General features: G+C 63.7%; 2 protein-coding genes across 2 annotated transcripts; both read right to left on the bottom strand.

Annotated features, from left to right (window-relative positions):
* Nucleotides 1-525: 525 nt before the first annotated feature.
* On the bottom strand, nucleotides 526-2,674 carry LOC115602550 (lysosomal acid glucosylceramidase-like). The gene is made up of 7 exons (XM_030473744.1): nucleotides 2,608-2,674; nucleotides 2,328-2,519; nucleotides 2,107-2,253; nucleotides 1,827-1,960; nucleotides 1,490-1,662; nucleotides 1,159-1,396; nucleotides 526-1,080 (listed from the first exon to the last, which is right to left on the bottom strand). Exons 1-7 carry the CDS (start codon nucleotides 2,672-2,674, stop codon nucleotides 571-573), a joined length of 1,461 nt encoding a protein of 486 aa, XP_030329604.1. The 3' UTR covers nucleotides 526-570.
* A 1,785-nt stretch (nucleotides 2,675-4,459) lies between these two features.
* Nucleotides 4,460-8,646, bottom strand: LOC115602489 (lysosomal acid glucosylceramidase-like). Its single transcript, XM_030473669.1, has 10 exons — nucleotides 8,580-8,646; nucleotides 8,169-8,360; nucleotides 7,950-8,096; nucleotides 7,694-7,827; nucleotides 7,216-7,388; nucleotides 6,875-7,109; nucleotides 5,875-6,099; nucleotides 5,638-5,801; nucleotides 5,427-5,552; nucleotides 4,460-5,354 (listed from the first exon to the last, which is right to left on the bottom strand). Exons 1-10 carry the CDS (start codon nucleotides 8,644-8,646, stop codon nucleotides 5,249-5,251), a joined length of 1,569 nt encoding a protein of 522 aa, XP_030329529.1. The 3' UTR covers nucleotides 4,460-5,248.
* Nucleotides 8,647-11,277: the final 2,631 nt, after the last annotated feature.

Raw genomic sequence — 11,277 nt, 5'->3', positions numbered from 1 at the left:
GGAGGGCAGAGGGGCTGCAGGCGAGGCTGTAGAAAACCTGTTTATTGTATGAAAACATCTAGAAAAGAGCAGGCGTCACAGCCCTCGGATCAATCAGGTCCCCTGTGGTGTCCCGGGGCTGTGTTGCAGCCCCAGCCCCACACAGAGGCCCGTCCCCAAGGTCCCCACCAGCACCACACTCCTGGTGCCAGGACCTCCTTTCTCCACCAGCCGTATCCATCCTAGGCTGGCTGCTTCCAGAGGAACGTCTGGATGGAGTCGCTGGGAGCCGTGGCCTCAATGAAGCCGACCCGTGGGTCAGAGATCCCGAAGGACACATCCACGGGGGAGCTGTGGGGAAGGCGAAGGGGCCGTGGGTCAGGAGGCAGCCGCGCTCCAGGCCGAGCAAAGGGCTGAGGCACTCACCGGTTCAGGACCACCAGGACCACGGCGCCATCAGGGCGCAGGAACGCCGAGTGCTCCAGCTCACAGCGGTGGCACCTCTTGGACACAGCCAGCCCCACGCGACGTGAGCCCTCGGGGATGAACTTGCTGCAGGGACAGCACCAGGCAGGGATGAGGACCCCGCTCTCAGGCTGGTGGCATCACCCCAGCCCCACTCCCAGGCATGACCCACCTGAAATGCCCCATGTGGTAGAACATGGGCTGCTTGTAGAAGATGTCCTTGCTGCTGTCCACAATGACGGGGCTGTCCACGTAGTTCTTGCTCCAGTTGGGGCCCCCCTTCATGTCCAGGGCCAGGTTCCAGTCAGTCCAACCCGTCACGTAGTTGTTGAGATTCTGTGGGGCAAAGGATGGTGCTGAGCCATGGCGGGCGCAGGGGTTGGCACATCCATGTCCCCAGCCGAGCCCTACCGTCAGGATGCTGTGGCTGTACTTGCTGCCGCGGTCCCAGCCACCCAGCACCACCCTGGGCTCCCAAAAGTAGGAGCCGGTGGAGGCCTCGGTGGAGAGGAGGAAATAATCCGGGAAGAGGTGGTGGGTGATGGACAGCGTGAGGTCGATGGGCGCCAGGAAGTCCAGGTACCAGTGGATGCCGATGCCACTGATGTAGCTGGCAGCCACGGGGTCTTTGAGGACCTGGCAGGAGAAGGGGGTCACCAGTGCCCAGGGCTGGGAGAGCCGCATGGGGCCAGGACAGTGGCTGTGGGGACTCACCACCTCGGCCCAATAAGGCAGCATCACCCTCTGGTCATCCAGGATGATGAGCCGGACATCACGGTGGGAGCTGTTGGCCAGCGCGGGGCCCAGGTCCCGTGCGATGAAGTCCCGCTGGTGCTCAGGGGAGAAGCCCAGGCACTGGAAGGGGTAGAAGATGATCTCTCCGGCCGTGGGCTCGTTCCCCGCCGTCACTGCCCAGAAGGTCAGGTTATGTTTGGCGTATTCATCCAAGAACCTGGGTGTGCGGCACACGGTGAATGACCCCATTGTGGCAGCGCCGGCCCCGGCACAGTGCCCCCAGCACCCACTGCGCTCCGCAGCCCCTCACCGGATGAAGTACTTGGCCCAGGCCTGGTGGTACTTGTCCCCGGGGCTGCCTTTCAGTGTCCCCCTCCCCGTCATCGCGCCGTTTGTCTTCATCCAGACTGGGGAGGTCCAGGGGCTGGCGTAGAGCGACAGCGGCCGCTTGGCCATTGCCTGGGCTGCCCGGAGGATGGGGATCTGAGGAGAATCGGGATGGCAGCGGGTGCTCTGGGCATGCCGCAGTGCCAGCATCATGGGCAGCAGGATGAGCGCCCTCCCTCCCCATCAGTGGGAAGGTGCTCCCCTTCCCCAGACCATTCTATCCCATTCCGTCCCACCCGGGCTCACTGTTTGGGGCTCACCTTCATCCGCATGTCCTCCTCCGTCAGGTTGAAGTGCTTCAGCTCAAAGTCACCCTCGGCATCAGCATAGGTGTACAGGCGGACGGAGAAGTCGGTGCTGGCCATGGGGACGCGCACAAGGTTGTACTCGATGCCTGGGGACAGGGTAGGTGGTGACGGACATCCCCAGGGTGTCTTTGGGTGGAGCAGCCCCTTGGCACGAGTCTCAGGAGCCAGACCCTGAGCAGAAGAGGTCAGACCAGCCCCACAACGCCACAGCAGCGCCCTGCCTCAGGCTCACCTTCCTCAGAGAAATAGGAGCGGAGAAGGTGGTTCTGAGCATCCTTGGACAGGGACAAGATGTTGATGGCAGCCGAGTCTGTGACGGAGCCACCAAAGCCCTTCACCTTCTGGTACCGCTGTGCTGTGTCCAGGGTGAGGTGGAAATCTGCAGGGGACAAACACCATCGCAGCCCCACGCAGGGACGGGCTCCGCGCCCTGCGTCCGGCCGTGGCGGGTACCTGGAGTGGCGGCGTTGTGCTGGAAGCTCCCCTCGCTGCGCTCCAGCCGCTTCCCGGCCTTGCTGCTCTCGTACCTGACATAGGTACCGTGGGCCGGCAGCACCACAGGGTCCAGCGTGTCGCAGTACGTGGCGCTGCAGACACACACCAGCGAGCCCTGGCCGAAGTCCTTGGCATCGCAGGGACGGCCGCCTGCAGGAGGAGACACCGGGTGGGAGCCCAGCTCACCACAGACACCAAATCACTGCCCTCTGCCCCGGGCCACAGCACCAGCACCTACCTGCTGCTTGCCATGCTGCCTGCGCCAGCAGGAGCCAGCCCAAGATGCTGGCACAGCCCGGCCCCATTGCACCTCTGGTGGCAAGAACCAGGCTGGGAGCGGGGTGATGGGTGTCAGCAACCGCTTCCTTGTTGGAGCACAAGTGTGATGAGGAACGGCTGAGGGAGCTGGGGGGTTTAGATGGAGAAGAGAAGGCTCAGGGGAGACCTTATCGCTCTCTACCTGAACGGAGGATGGAGCAAGGTGAGGGCTGGTCTCCGCTCCCAAGGAAGAAGGGATGGGACAAGAGGGAACGGCCTCAAGCTGCACGAGAGGAGGTTTAGATGGAGCTGAGGAACAATTCCTTCCCCAAAGGGTGCCCAGGCATTGGAACAGGCTGCCCAGGGCAGGGCTGGAGTCACCGGCCCTGCAAGTGTTCACACCCCGTGTAGCCGAGGCCTCAGTGCCATGGGTTAGTGGTGGCCTTGGCACTGCTGGGGAGCGGTTGGACTTGATGAGCTGATGAGTCTTGGTGGATTTGATGAGTCTTTTCCAGCTTCACTGATTGTTGTTCTATGATGCAGTTCACTCCCATCACATCCCTCCCACTCCTTGCTTGTCCCCTGGCTGTGCTGTGCCATGTCCTGCCCCTCCACACATCCCTCGGTGCCACAGCCAACAGCTCCATGCTCCCAATCCCACAAGTGTGGCAGCCAGGGATTGTCCTCACAAGGTGCTTTGGGGCTTGAGCTCCCAGCACCGAGGGGTCCCACATTGCCCTGCTCTCTGTGGGTCTTCCCACCCTGCCCTGGGAAAGGAGCTTCTCCATGGGGGCATGGGATGAGCCACCTCCACACCCGGGGCCACTGGTGCTGCAGGGGGAGTGAGGATGGGATGGTGCGGGATAGGGAGCTTGCTGTGCAGGATGGGGACGGGGGCCAGGGCTGTCCCACTCATCACCTCCCGCTCCACCTCAGTGTGGTCCTGCTCTAGGGCCATCCCCATCCCCACCGGCTGATGAAGCTGCTCCGGACCCGCGGTACTCACCCGCTGCCAAGAATCCCTCTTGCCGCGTCTCTGCTGGGCGCGGGCGGCAGGACCTGCTCCGTGGCTCTGCGTGGTGGGAGGTGACGGCGTCTGGTGGAGCAGGAAAGGTGAGTCGGGCAGGGACAGCTCATGGGGATCCGAGCTGGAGCCTGGGGATGGTTTTGCAACCTGGCTCCAATGAGAGCTTTCAACACTCACCACAGCTCCCAAAGCCTGTCCCATTGGGGTGCCCCCCAAGTGCCACCTCACCCAGTCCCAGCGCAGCGCTCCTCTTGAGAAGAGCCCCCCCCCAGAAGCCACCCTATCTCCCCAGGACACCTCAAACGGGCTGAGGGTCTCATGGGTGCTCAGCCTCGAGTCCCACCCAGCAGCAGCCACCATCCCCTGCATGTGACTGCACCAGCAACAGGCAGAGGCACCACCAGAGCCACCTTGAGGATGGCATAGGTGGAATGGGGGGCTATGGGTGCTGCCCTCCAGGGCCCTGCTCCCCCCTGCCATGGGGCTGTGCCCCCCACGCCTGCGCCCCAGGCCTGCAATGGGGCTGGGTGGAGCAGGCTGCAGTGGTTTATCATCATCAAAACAAGTCTGGGCTCTGCGCCTCCTCCTTTGGGATCTCCCTAATTGCAGGCACTTGCCCATCAGGAGAAACAGGAGCCACGGGAGAGGCAGCATCAGCCCGCCCTGGCCCTGATGTCCCCCTAATGTGGGTGGCCAAGGGGACAACCCCTGCTCCAGGGACCGCTCATCCTGGCACATGTGGGTGATGGGGGCGATGGATGTGCTCCATGACGAGGGCTCAGACGGAGCCTGGTGCCACCTTCCTGCCACACTCCAGCTGTTAAACCTCTCTTTTGATGAGTTTTCCCCCAGCATCAGCAGCTCCGCAGCTCACACACAGGGGACTTTGCCAAGGAGCTCTCTGGCTTTCTCATTCCATCACTTCAAAGATGCTGGTAACGTTCCCAAAAGCTGGAGCAAGCAAATACCGTAACTGGTATTTAAGGAGAGCAAACAGGATGGCCAGGTAATTGTGGGCTGCCAGCTCCACGGCCGGAATAGAGGGGAGTCTGTCCGGAGGGTGGCTGGATGCGGCCAGTATGAGCTGTGGGATGGCATCAGCCTCGCTTGGTGCATGAGGACACGGATTGAATTCCCTTTTCTACAGCGAGATTTTGGTTTAATAAAGAGGGAAACGAAGCCGCTCTGGGGCAAACCAAGAGCACATCTGAAACCCATCAGGAGCTGGCGAGCGGCTGCGGCTCCAGCTGCAGCCATCAACACGGCAGCCCCACACGGAGCCCTCCGGAGCAGCCCTTCCCGAGGAAAACCGCGCCGTTTCCGAGCGCGTAGAGGAAACACTGACGGGATGGCGCATACCGGAGCGGCCGCGTCACGGCTCCGCTTGGCGCACGCAAAGGGTCCATGGGAGCCACGTGTGGAAGCGAGGGCCAGGACACGGAGCAGTGGGGCTGGACGGGGTCTGGGAAGCACCGGAGCAGCAAGGGAACAGCACAGGGAGCACACGGAGCCCCTCGCAGTGGGTCACCACCCGCTTCCGTCATTGCAGGGGGACTCCCAGAGCTCAGCACCAGCCCCAGCACTGTCCTGGCCATCACTGCTGGCGCCACAGGTAGGTCTGGATGGAGTTGGCCGGAGCCACAGTCTCGATGAAGCCAACGGCAGGGTCCTGGATCCCAAAGGGCACGTCCCAGCCAGACCTGGGGATGAGAGGAGCTGAGCACCTCAGCATGGCCATGGCTGGGTGCCCCCATGGGCCCTGCCCCACTGACCTGTTGAGCACCACCAGGACCAGGGCGCCGTCGGGACGCAGGACGGCCACGTGCTCGAGCTGACAGATGAGGCACCGGCGGCTCCGCTGCAGCCCCACGCGCCGCGAGCCCTCAGGGATGAACTTGCTGCAGGGACAGCACCAGGCAGGGATGAGGACCCTGCTCTCAGGCTGGTGGCATCACCCCAGCCCCACTCCCAGCCGTGACCCACCTGAAGTGCCCCATGTGGTAGAACATGGGCTGCTTGTAGAAGATGTCCTTGCTGCTGTCCACAATGATGGGGCTGTCCACGAAGTTATTGACCCAGTTGGGGCCCCCCTTCATGTCCAGGGCCAGGTTCCAGTCGGTCCAGCCGGACACAAAGTGGTTCAGGACCTGGGCAGGAGGGGACGGGGCTGAGCAGGACTGAGCCCCCAGCCCCGGGTAGGCAGTGCCAGGGGGGCCGTACCGTCAGGATGCTGTGGCTGTAGCGCTGCCCCCGGTCCCAGCAGCCCAGGGACACGGAGAAGCGGAGGGTGAGGAAGCCGCTGCAGGCCTCCGTGTAGAGCAGGAAGTGGTGAGGGAAGAGCTCATGCGTGGCCTCCAGGCTGCAGTGCGGTGGGACGATGCTGTCCAGGTACCAGTGAACCCCAATGCCGGCGACGTAGCGGGCAGCGGTGGCATTGCCCAGGACCTGGTGGGGGGAGCAGAGGAGACACCTCACACCATGGAATCGACTGGGTTGGAAAAGACCTTTCAGCTCATCCAGTCCAACCATTCCCATCCCTTGTTCCTTGGGAGCAGAGACCAGCCCCCTCCTAGCTCCATCCTCCTGTCAGGCAGCTGTAGAGAGCGATAGGGCCACATGAGCCCCGTGTGGATGGATGCATGGATCCCATATCAGGGTCTCCTAAGGCCACGTGCTCTTGGTACAGAGCGATGGGTGTGTGGGGCAGACGTGCCCCTCGGTGGGCTCCTCACCCCATGCATGGCTCCTGGTCCTCCCTCCGCATCCCCCTGGGGGGGTCTTGCACCACGACCCTGCCTGTTGAAGGCGAGGGAGGGACGTGCTGCCCGTCCCCTGCAGCCCCAGCCCTGCTCGAGCCCGCAGCGGGAACACGTTTGATGTTCTTTCCTTTCGGTTTAAGGTAATTCCCACAAACAGCTCTTGGAGCATCGTGAGGGTTGAGCCAAAGCAGCCGGAGCTCTGCCTGGTGCCAGCAGCTCCTGTGCATGCCACGCTGCAGGAACCCAGGATGCGGATGCCACCTCCCGTCCCTGCTGCTGCCGGGCACGCTGCGGAGGAGGCTGCTACCGAAGGAGCCGGCTCCAGCAGACCTGGTTTGCCTTCTGCTCTCTCTAGGGCTGGGAGCGGCCACTGGCTTGGTTTGCACCTAAACCCCAAGGCTTGGGTGGGACGGGGCAAGGAGGGAGAGGAAGGAACCGGGCAGGGTGGCTTTGCCCTTCACCACTTTGGCCCAGTGCGGGAGGTGGATGCGCTGGTCGTCCAGGATGATGAGCCGGGTGCGGTGGGAGCTGTTGGCCAGCGCGGGGCCCAGGTCCTGGACCACAAAGTCCCGCTGCTGCTCGGCCGTGAAGACAATGGTGGGGAACTGGGAGGGGGTGAGGAGCGCCGCGAGGGGCTCGTTCTGCGCCGTCACTGCCCAGAAGGTCACGTTGTGTTTGGCGTATTCATCCAGGAACCTGGCACGGGGAAAGGAGGGCAGCGTCAGCCGCGCCAGCCCACCCTCTGCCCACCCCATCCCACCCTCTGCCCACCAACCCCATCCCGGCACCGAGGCCACGGTACTTGATGAAGTAGTTGGCCCAGGTCTTGTGGTACTTGTCCCCCGCCTGCCCCTTGAGCGTGCCCTTCCCGCGGACATCCCCGTTGCTCTTCATCCAGGCTGGGGCGGTCCAGGGGCTGCCGTAGAGGGACAGCGGCCGCTTGCTCATGGCTGAGGCTCGTTGCAGGAGGGGGATCTGCGGGAGGGGGCAGAGGGATGGGCTCAGCTCCAGGTGCAGCCCCCCCCCCGGTACCACTTGGCCTTGGGGAGGGATTGGAGCACCTCAATGGACCCATGCAGAGAACGGCATCAGCGAGCACCACCCCATGGCACCGTGCCTCGCGCTGTGCCCTGCCGGTGCCAGCTGGGATGCGCCGGGACGTGCCCCGGAGGAGGTGCCAGCTCCCACAGGCTGTCCCCACGCACCCCACGCAGTCACGGGGGTCCCGGCACATACGGGAGCTCCAGCCCAAGAGGGGAAAAGGTGCTTCAGCCTCCCACCTTCATCTTCACATCCTCCTCCGCCAGCCTGAAGTGCTTCAGCTCATAGTCATCGGGGACATCATCGTAGCTGTAGGGGCGCACGGAGAAGTCACTGCAAGCCATGGGGATCCGGAGGAGGTTGTACTCGATCCCTGTGGAGCGGGAAAGGCATTGAGCAGCACTGGAGCAGCCAGGCGATGGGTGTCGCTGTGGTGGGGACGGGGGCACAGCCACCATCGGAGGCCCCCCGAGCCGCCCCACGCTCACTGCTCACCGCCCTCTGAGAAGTAGGATTGCAGCAGCTTGTCCTGGGCCGGCGGCGACAGCCCCAGGACGTTGAGGGCAGCAGCATCGGAGAGGGACCCGCCGAATCCCTTCACGTGCTGGTACAACGTGGAGACGTTGACCGTGAGCAGCAGCCCTGCAATGGAGACCCCGGCTCAGCGCATGGTGCCAGGGGCTGCGGTGGCACCCGCTCGGCTGCAGCAGGTACCTGGGGCCACGGTGCTGTGCTGGAAGCTCCCCTCGCTGCGCTCCAGCCGCTTCCCAGCCTTGCTGCTCTCATACTTGACGTAGGTGCCCGGCGCTGGCAGCACCACAGGGTCCAGCGTGTCGCAGTACGTGGCGTTGCAGACACACACCATGGCATCGCGGCCGAAGTACTTGGGGCTGCAGGGCTGGGCCCCTGGGGAGCACGGGCAGGGGGTGGGCAGCGGCCGGGCTGGGGATGTCCCTGCTACAGTGTCCTGCCTGTCCCGGGTGCTGCCTCTGCCCCCGCGATGGGCACCCCATCACTGCCCTGGGCACCCCATTGCCCCCCTGGTCACCAGGCTCCTGTCCCAGGCCACCCACCACCCAAGCCATGCCGCCCCATTGCCACCCCACACGCCGTCCCTGCACCCACCTGCAGCCCAGGGCACTGCCTGCAGCAGCAGCAGCATCATCCAGCCCATGGCACCGACAGCACCCATGGTCCCTCTGTGTCCCCCCAGCGAGCAGAGCCTGCGGGTAGGGGCACCCTCAGCTGGGGTGGGGATGGAGGCACAGGCTGTGTTCCCCAGCACCGTCCCAAAACCCCTTGTAGGAGGGTGAGGTGGGTCCATCGCTCCCCGGTACCCACAACCCACCCAGCTCTGCCCCGGCTGCTCCGACCTGCTCCTCCTCAGGCGGCTCCAGCCTCCCCACCTCACCTTGCTCCAAGACCTCCCTCCGCACACCCTCTCCCACCCCCATAGCTCCTCCTCGCTCCCTCCCCACCCCACACCTTCTGCTGGTCCTGGACCATCACCGCACATCTCCTCGCTGCAGGGCCGGAGCTGGGGAGCACCGGGACCCCCTCTCCTGCTGCTGCCATGCAAAGGACATCAGGCCCTGGAGAAGAGAGACAGGGACCCCATTCTAGCAGCTCTGACCGCATGCAAAGCTCCCCCCAGCACAGGGGGATGCAGCATGGGGCACCCCTGAACCCACTGCACTGCCCTGAAGGAAGAGCTGATTTCTTTCTTTTGCCAGGCAGGGTCTGAATGAATCCCTGCTCTAACAGCACCTTGGGCCATTTACCCCTGCCCATCACCCCCTTGCCTTCATTCTCCCCAAGAGAACGCATGCTGTGACCATGCATCCAGCGTGGGGAGGGTCCAGAGCCCCATGGCCAGGATGGCAAATGTGGCTGCATCACCCAGTGCAGCAGAATAACCTTTAGGTGCAGGCACACAGGAGCTGGGGCCGCTGCCATGCCCCAGCCTGTTGCACTCACCCCACCTCAGCACACGCCATGGAGGCGTAGAAGCAGTAGCAATAGTAGCAGCAATAGCAGTAGGAGCAGCAGCTCCTGCGTGGCCAGGGCTTTGCTCTCACCCCCAGCAGTAGCAGACCCATATATATAGAGCCAGACCCATGGAAGGGAACCTGCTGCCCCAACCCCGGCTGTGCCAGGAGCAGAGCTCAGCACCGTGCCTGCTCCCACGGACAGGATGGGGTGGGTGCTCCTGTTCATGCACCCATTGCTGCGGGGGCACCCTCGGCATCTCCCCACAGGGGTGGCCCAGGTGGGAGCCACTGCTCCATCTGCCCATGAGCACCCGCATGGGGCTCAGCGGGTCCCTCGCAGGGTTAACCCCACCCCGTTGGCTCTCCCTCTCCACTAGCAGCGCTTCCCGATGGATTTTCTCCTTTCCTGGCACCCCAGACGCAGCTCTGGGGCAATTCAACCCATCAGGTTCCTCCTTCCCTGCAGCACTGCCCTGCCGCGCTCTCACACCTCCGCTGGAGCCAAGCCCAGGCGAGCTGCCACCGGGGCACACGGGGACGGGCAGCTCCAGAGGCAGCTCCTGGCTCTGTCCCTCTGCGCCGTGGCTCTCCCACCCCCGGCTGTGACTAACAGCTCAGCTGATACACCCAAGCTAATGAGCCCCAGTTTTGGGAGGGGTTAATAGGTCAGTGCTGCCCCACTGTGAGCTTAGGGCACCACCAGCCACCCAGGATGCTCCGGACACCCTTTCCCTCCCTGTCTCAGGGTCTATCTCTGCTTGCCCCCCACCCAGCAACAGCCCCGCGGCTAACTCGGGTCCCCACAGCTCCTTGGAGGGAAAGCTGCGGAGGCTGCTGGAGCTGGTCCTTATCTACACTGGATGATAAGAGCTTCCTGCTGAGCAGGAAAAGTGAGACCCAGGGGAAAGGCAACTCCTTGGCAGGGAGCAGGTGGTGCAGGAGGTGCCGGGCGCCCTCAGCAGATCCTCTTCAAGCCGCTCTGTGCTGGGTATTAGGAACAATTCCTTCCCCAAAGGGTGCTCGGGTATTGGAACAGGCTGCCCAGGGCAGTGCTGCAGTCACCGGCCCTGCAAGTGTTCACACCCCGTGTAGCCGAGGCCTTAGTGCCACGGGTTAGTGGTGGCCTTGGCAGTGGTGGGAAATGGGTTGGACGTGATGAGCTGAAAGGTCTTTTCCAATCTCACTGATTCTGTGATTCTCTGACATTGGAGGATTCTCCCCCTCTCCATTTGGTCCTTTGGAGCAGAGCACAGGGAAGAGCGCTCTGTCCCGCGATGATTCAGCATCCGGATATCAGCTTTTATTACCAGGAATGGCAAAAGGTTAAAGGAACGCGGAGAGTAAGGACGTGGGGAAGCAGCAGCAGGTGGAGGAGCAGCCGAGCAGCGCTGCACCGGGCACAGGGATGCTGGGAGCGGGATGCTGGGAGCGGGATCCCTCTTGTGGACAAACCGCCTCCGGGCGGGAGCGGGATGCTCCTGCCCCTCTGCACCGCAGCTTTCCCCAGGACACGATGCGGGGTCCCATGGGGCATCCCCGAGCCGTGTCCTGGGGATGTGCCAACATCCCGCGGTGACCGAGCTGTGCCCGGCCCACGCAGCATCACTGTCAGCCCCGTCAGCATCCCGCCTGCCGCAGCCCTTCCTCACCCGCACCCGTGACCTCGCTGCCCTAATCCTCTGCTCAGCAACACCCTCCTGCTTCCTCCTGGGTGCGCCCCGCTCGGCGTCCACTCCCATCCTCATCCCTCTTGCTCAAGCTGCCCCGGCTCCATCCCGAGGGCCCTGGTGCACCCCGGACCTGCTCATCACAGTGGGGACCATGTTGTCCCA

The sequence above is a fragment of the Strigops habroptila genome, chromosome 22 (genome assembly GCF_004027225.2).
Source record: "Strigops habroptila isolate Jane chromosome 22, bStrHab1.2.pri, whole genome shotgun sequence".
NCBI lineage: Eukaryota > Metazoa > Chordata > Aves > Psittaciformes > Psittacidae > Strigops > Strigops habroptila.
This window is presented reverse-complemented; position numbering and strand designations above follow the sequence as displayed.

Excerpts from the sequence above, each read along its gene's own strand:
- LOC115602550 (XM_030473744.1), bottom strand. The coding sequence starts at position 2,674 with ATGGGGCCGGGCTGTGCCAGCATCTTGGGCTGGCTCCTGCTGGCGCAG. Across the intron at positions 2,520-2,607 it reads GGCAGCATGGCAAGCAGCAG|GCGGCCGTCCCTGCGATGCC; the intron begins GTAGGTGCTGGT and ends CTCCTCCTGCAG. Across the intron at positions 1,961-2,106 it reads CTCCTATTTCTCTGAGGAAG|GCATCGAGTACAACCTTGTG; the intron begins GTGAGCCTGAGG and ends CCCTGTCCCCAG.
- LOC115602489 (XM_030473669.1), bottom strand. The coding sequence starts at position 8,646 with ATGGGTGCTGTCGGTGCCATGGGCTGGATGATGCTGCTGCTGCTGCAG. Across the intron at positions 7,389-7,693 it reads AGGAGGATGTGAAGATGAAG|ATCCCCCTCCTGCAACGAGC; the intron begins GTGGGAGGCTGA and ends CCCCTCCCGCAG. Across the intron at positions 5,355-5,426 it reads GTCCTGGTGGTGCTCAACAG|GTCTGGCTGGGACGTGCCCT; the intron begins GTCAGTGGGGCA and ends TCTCATCCCCAG.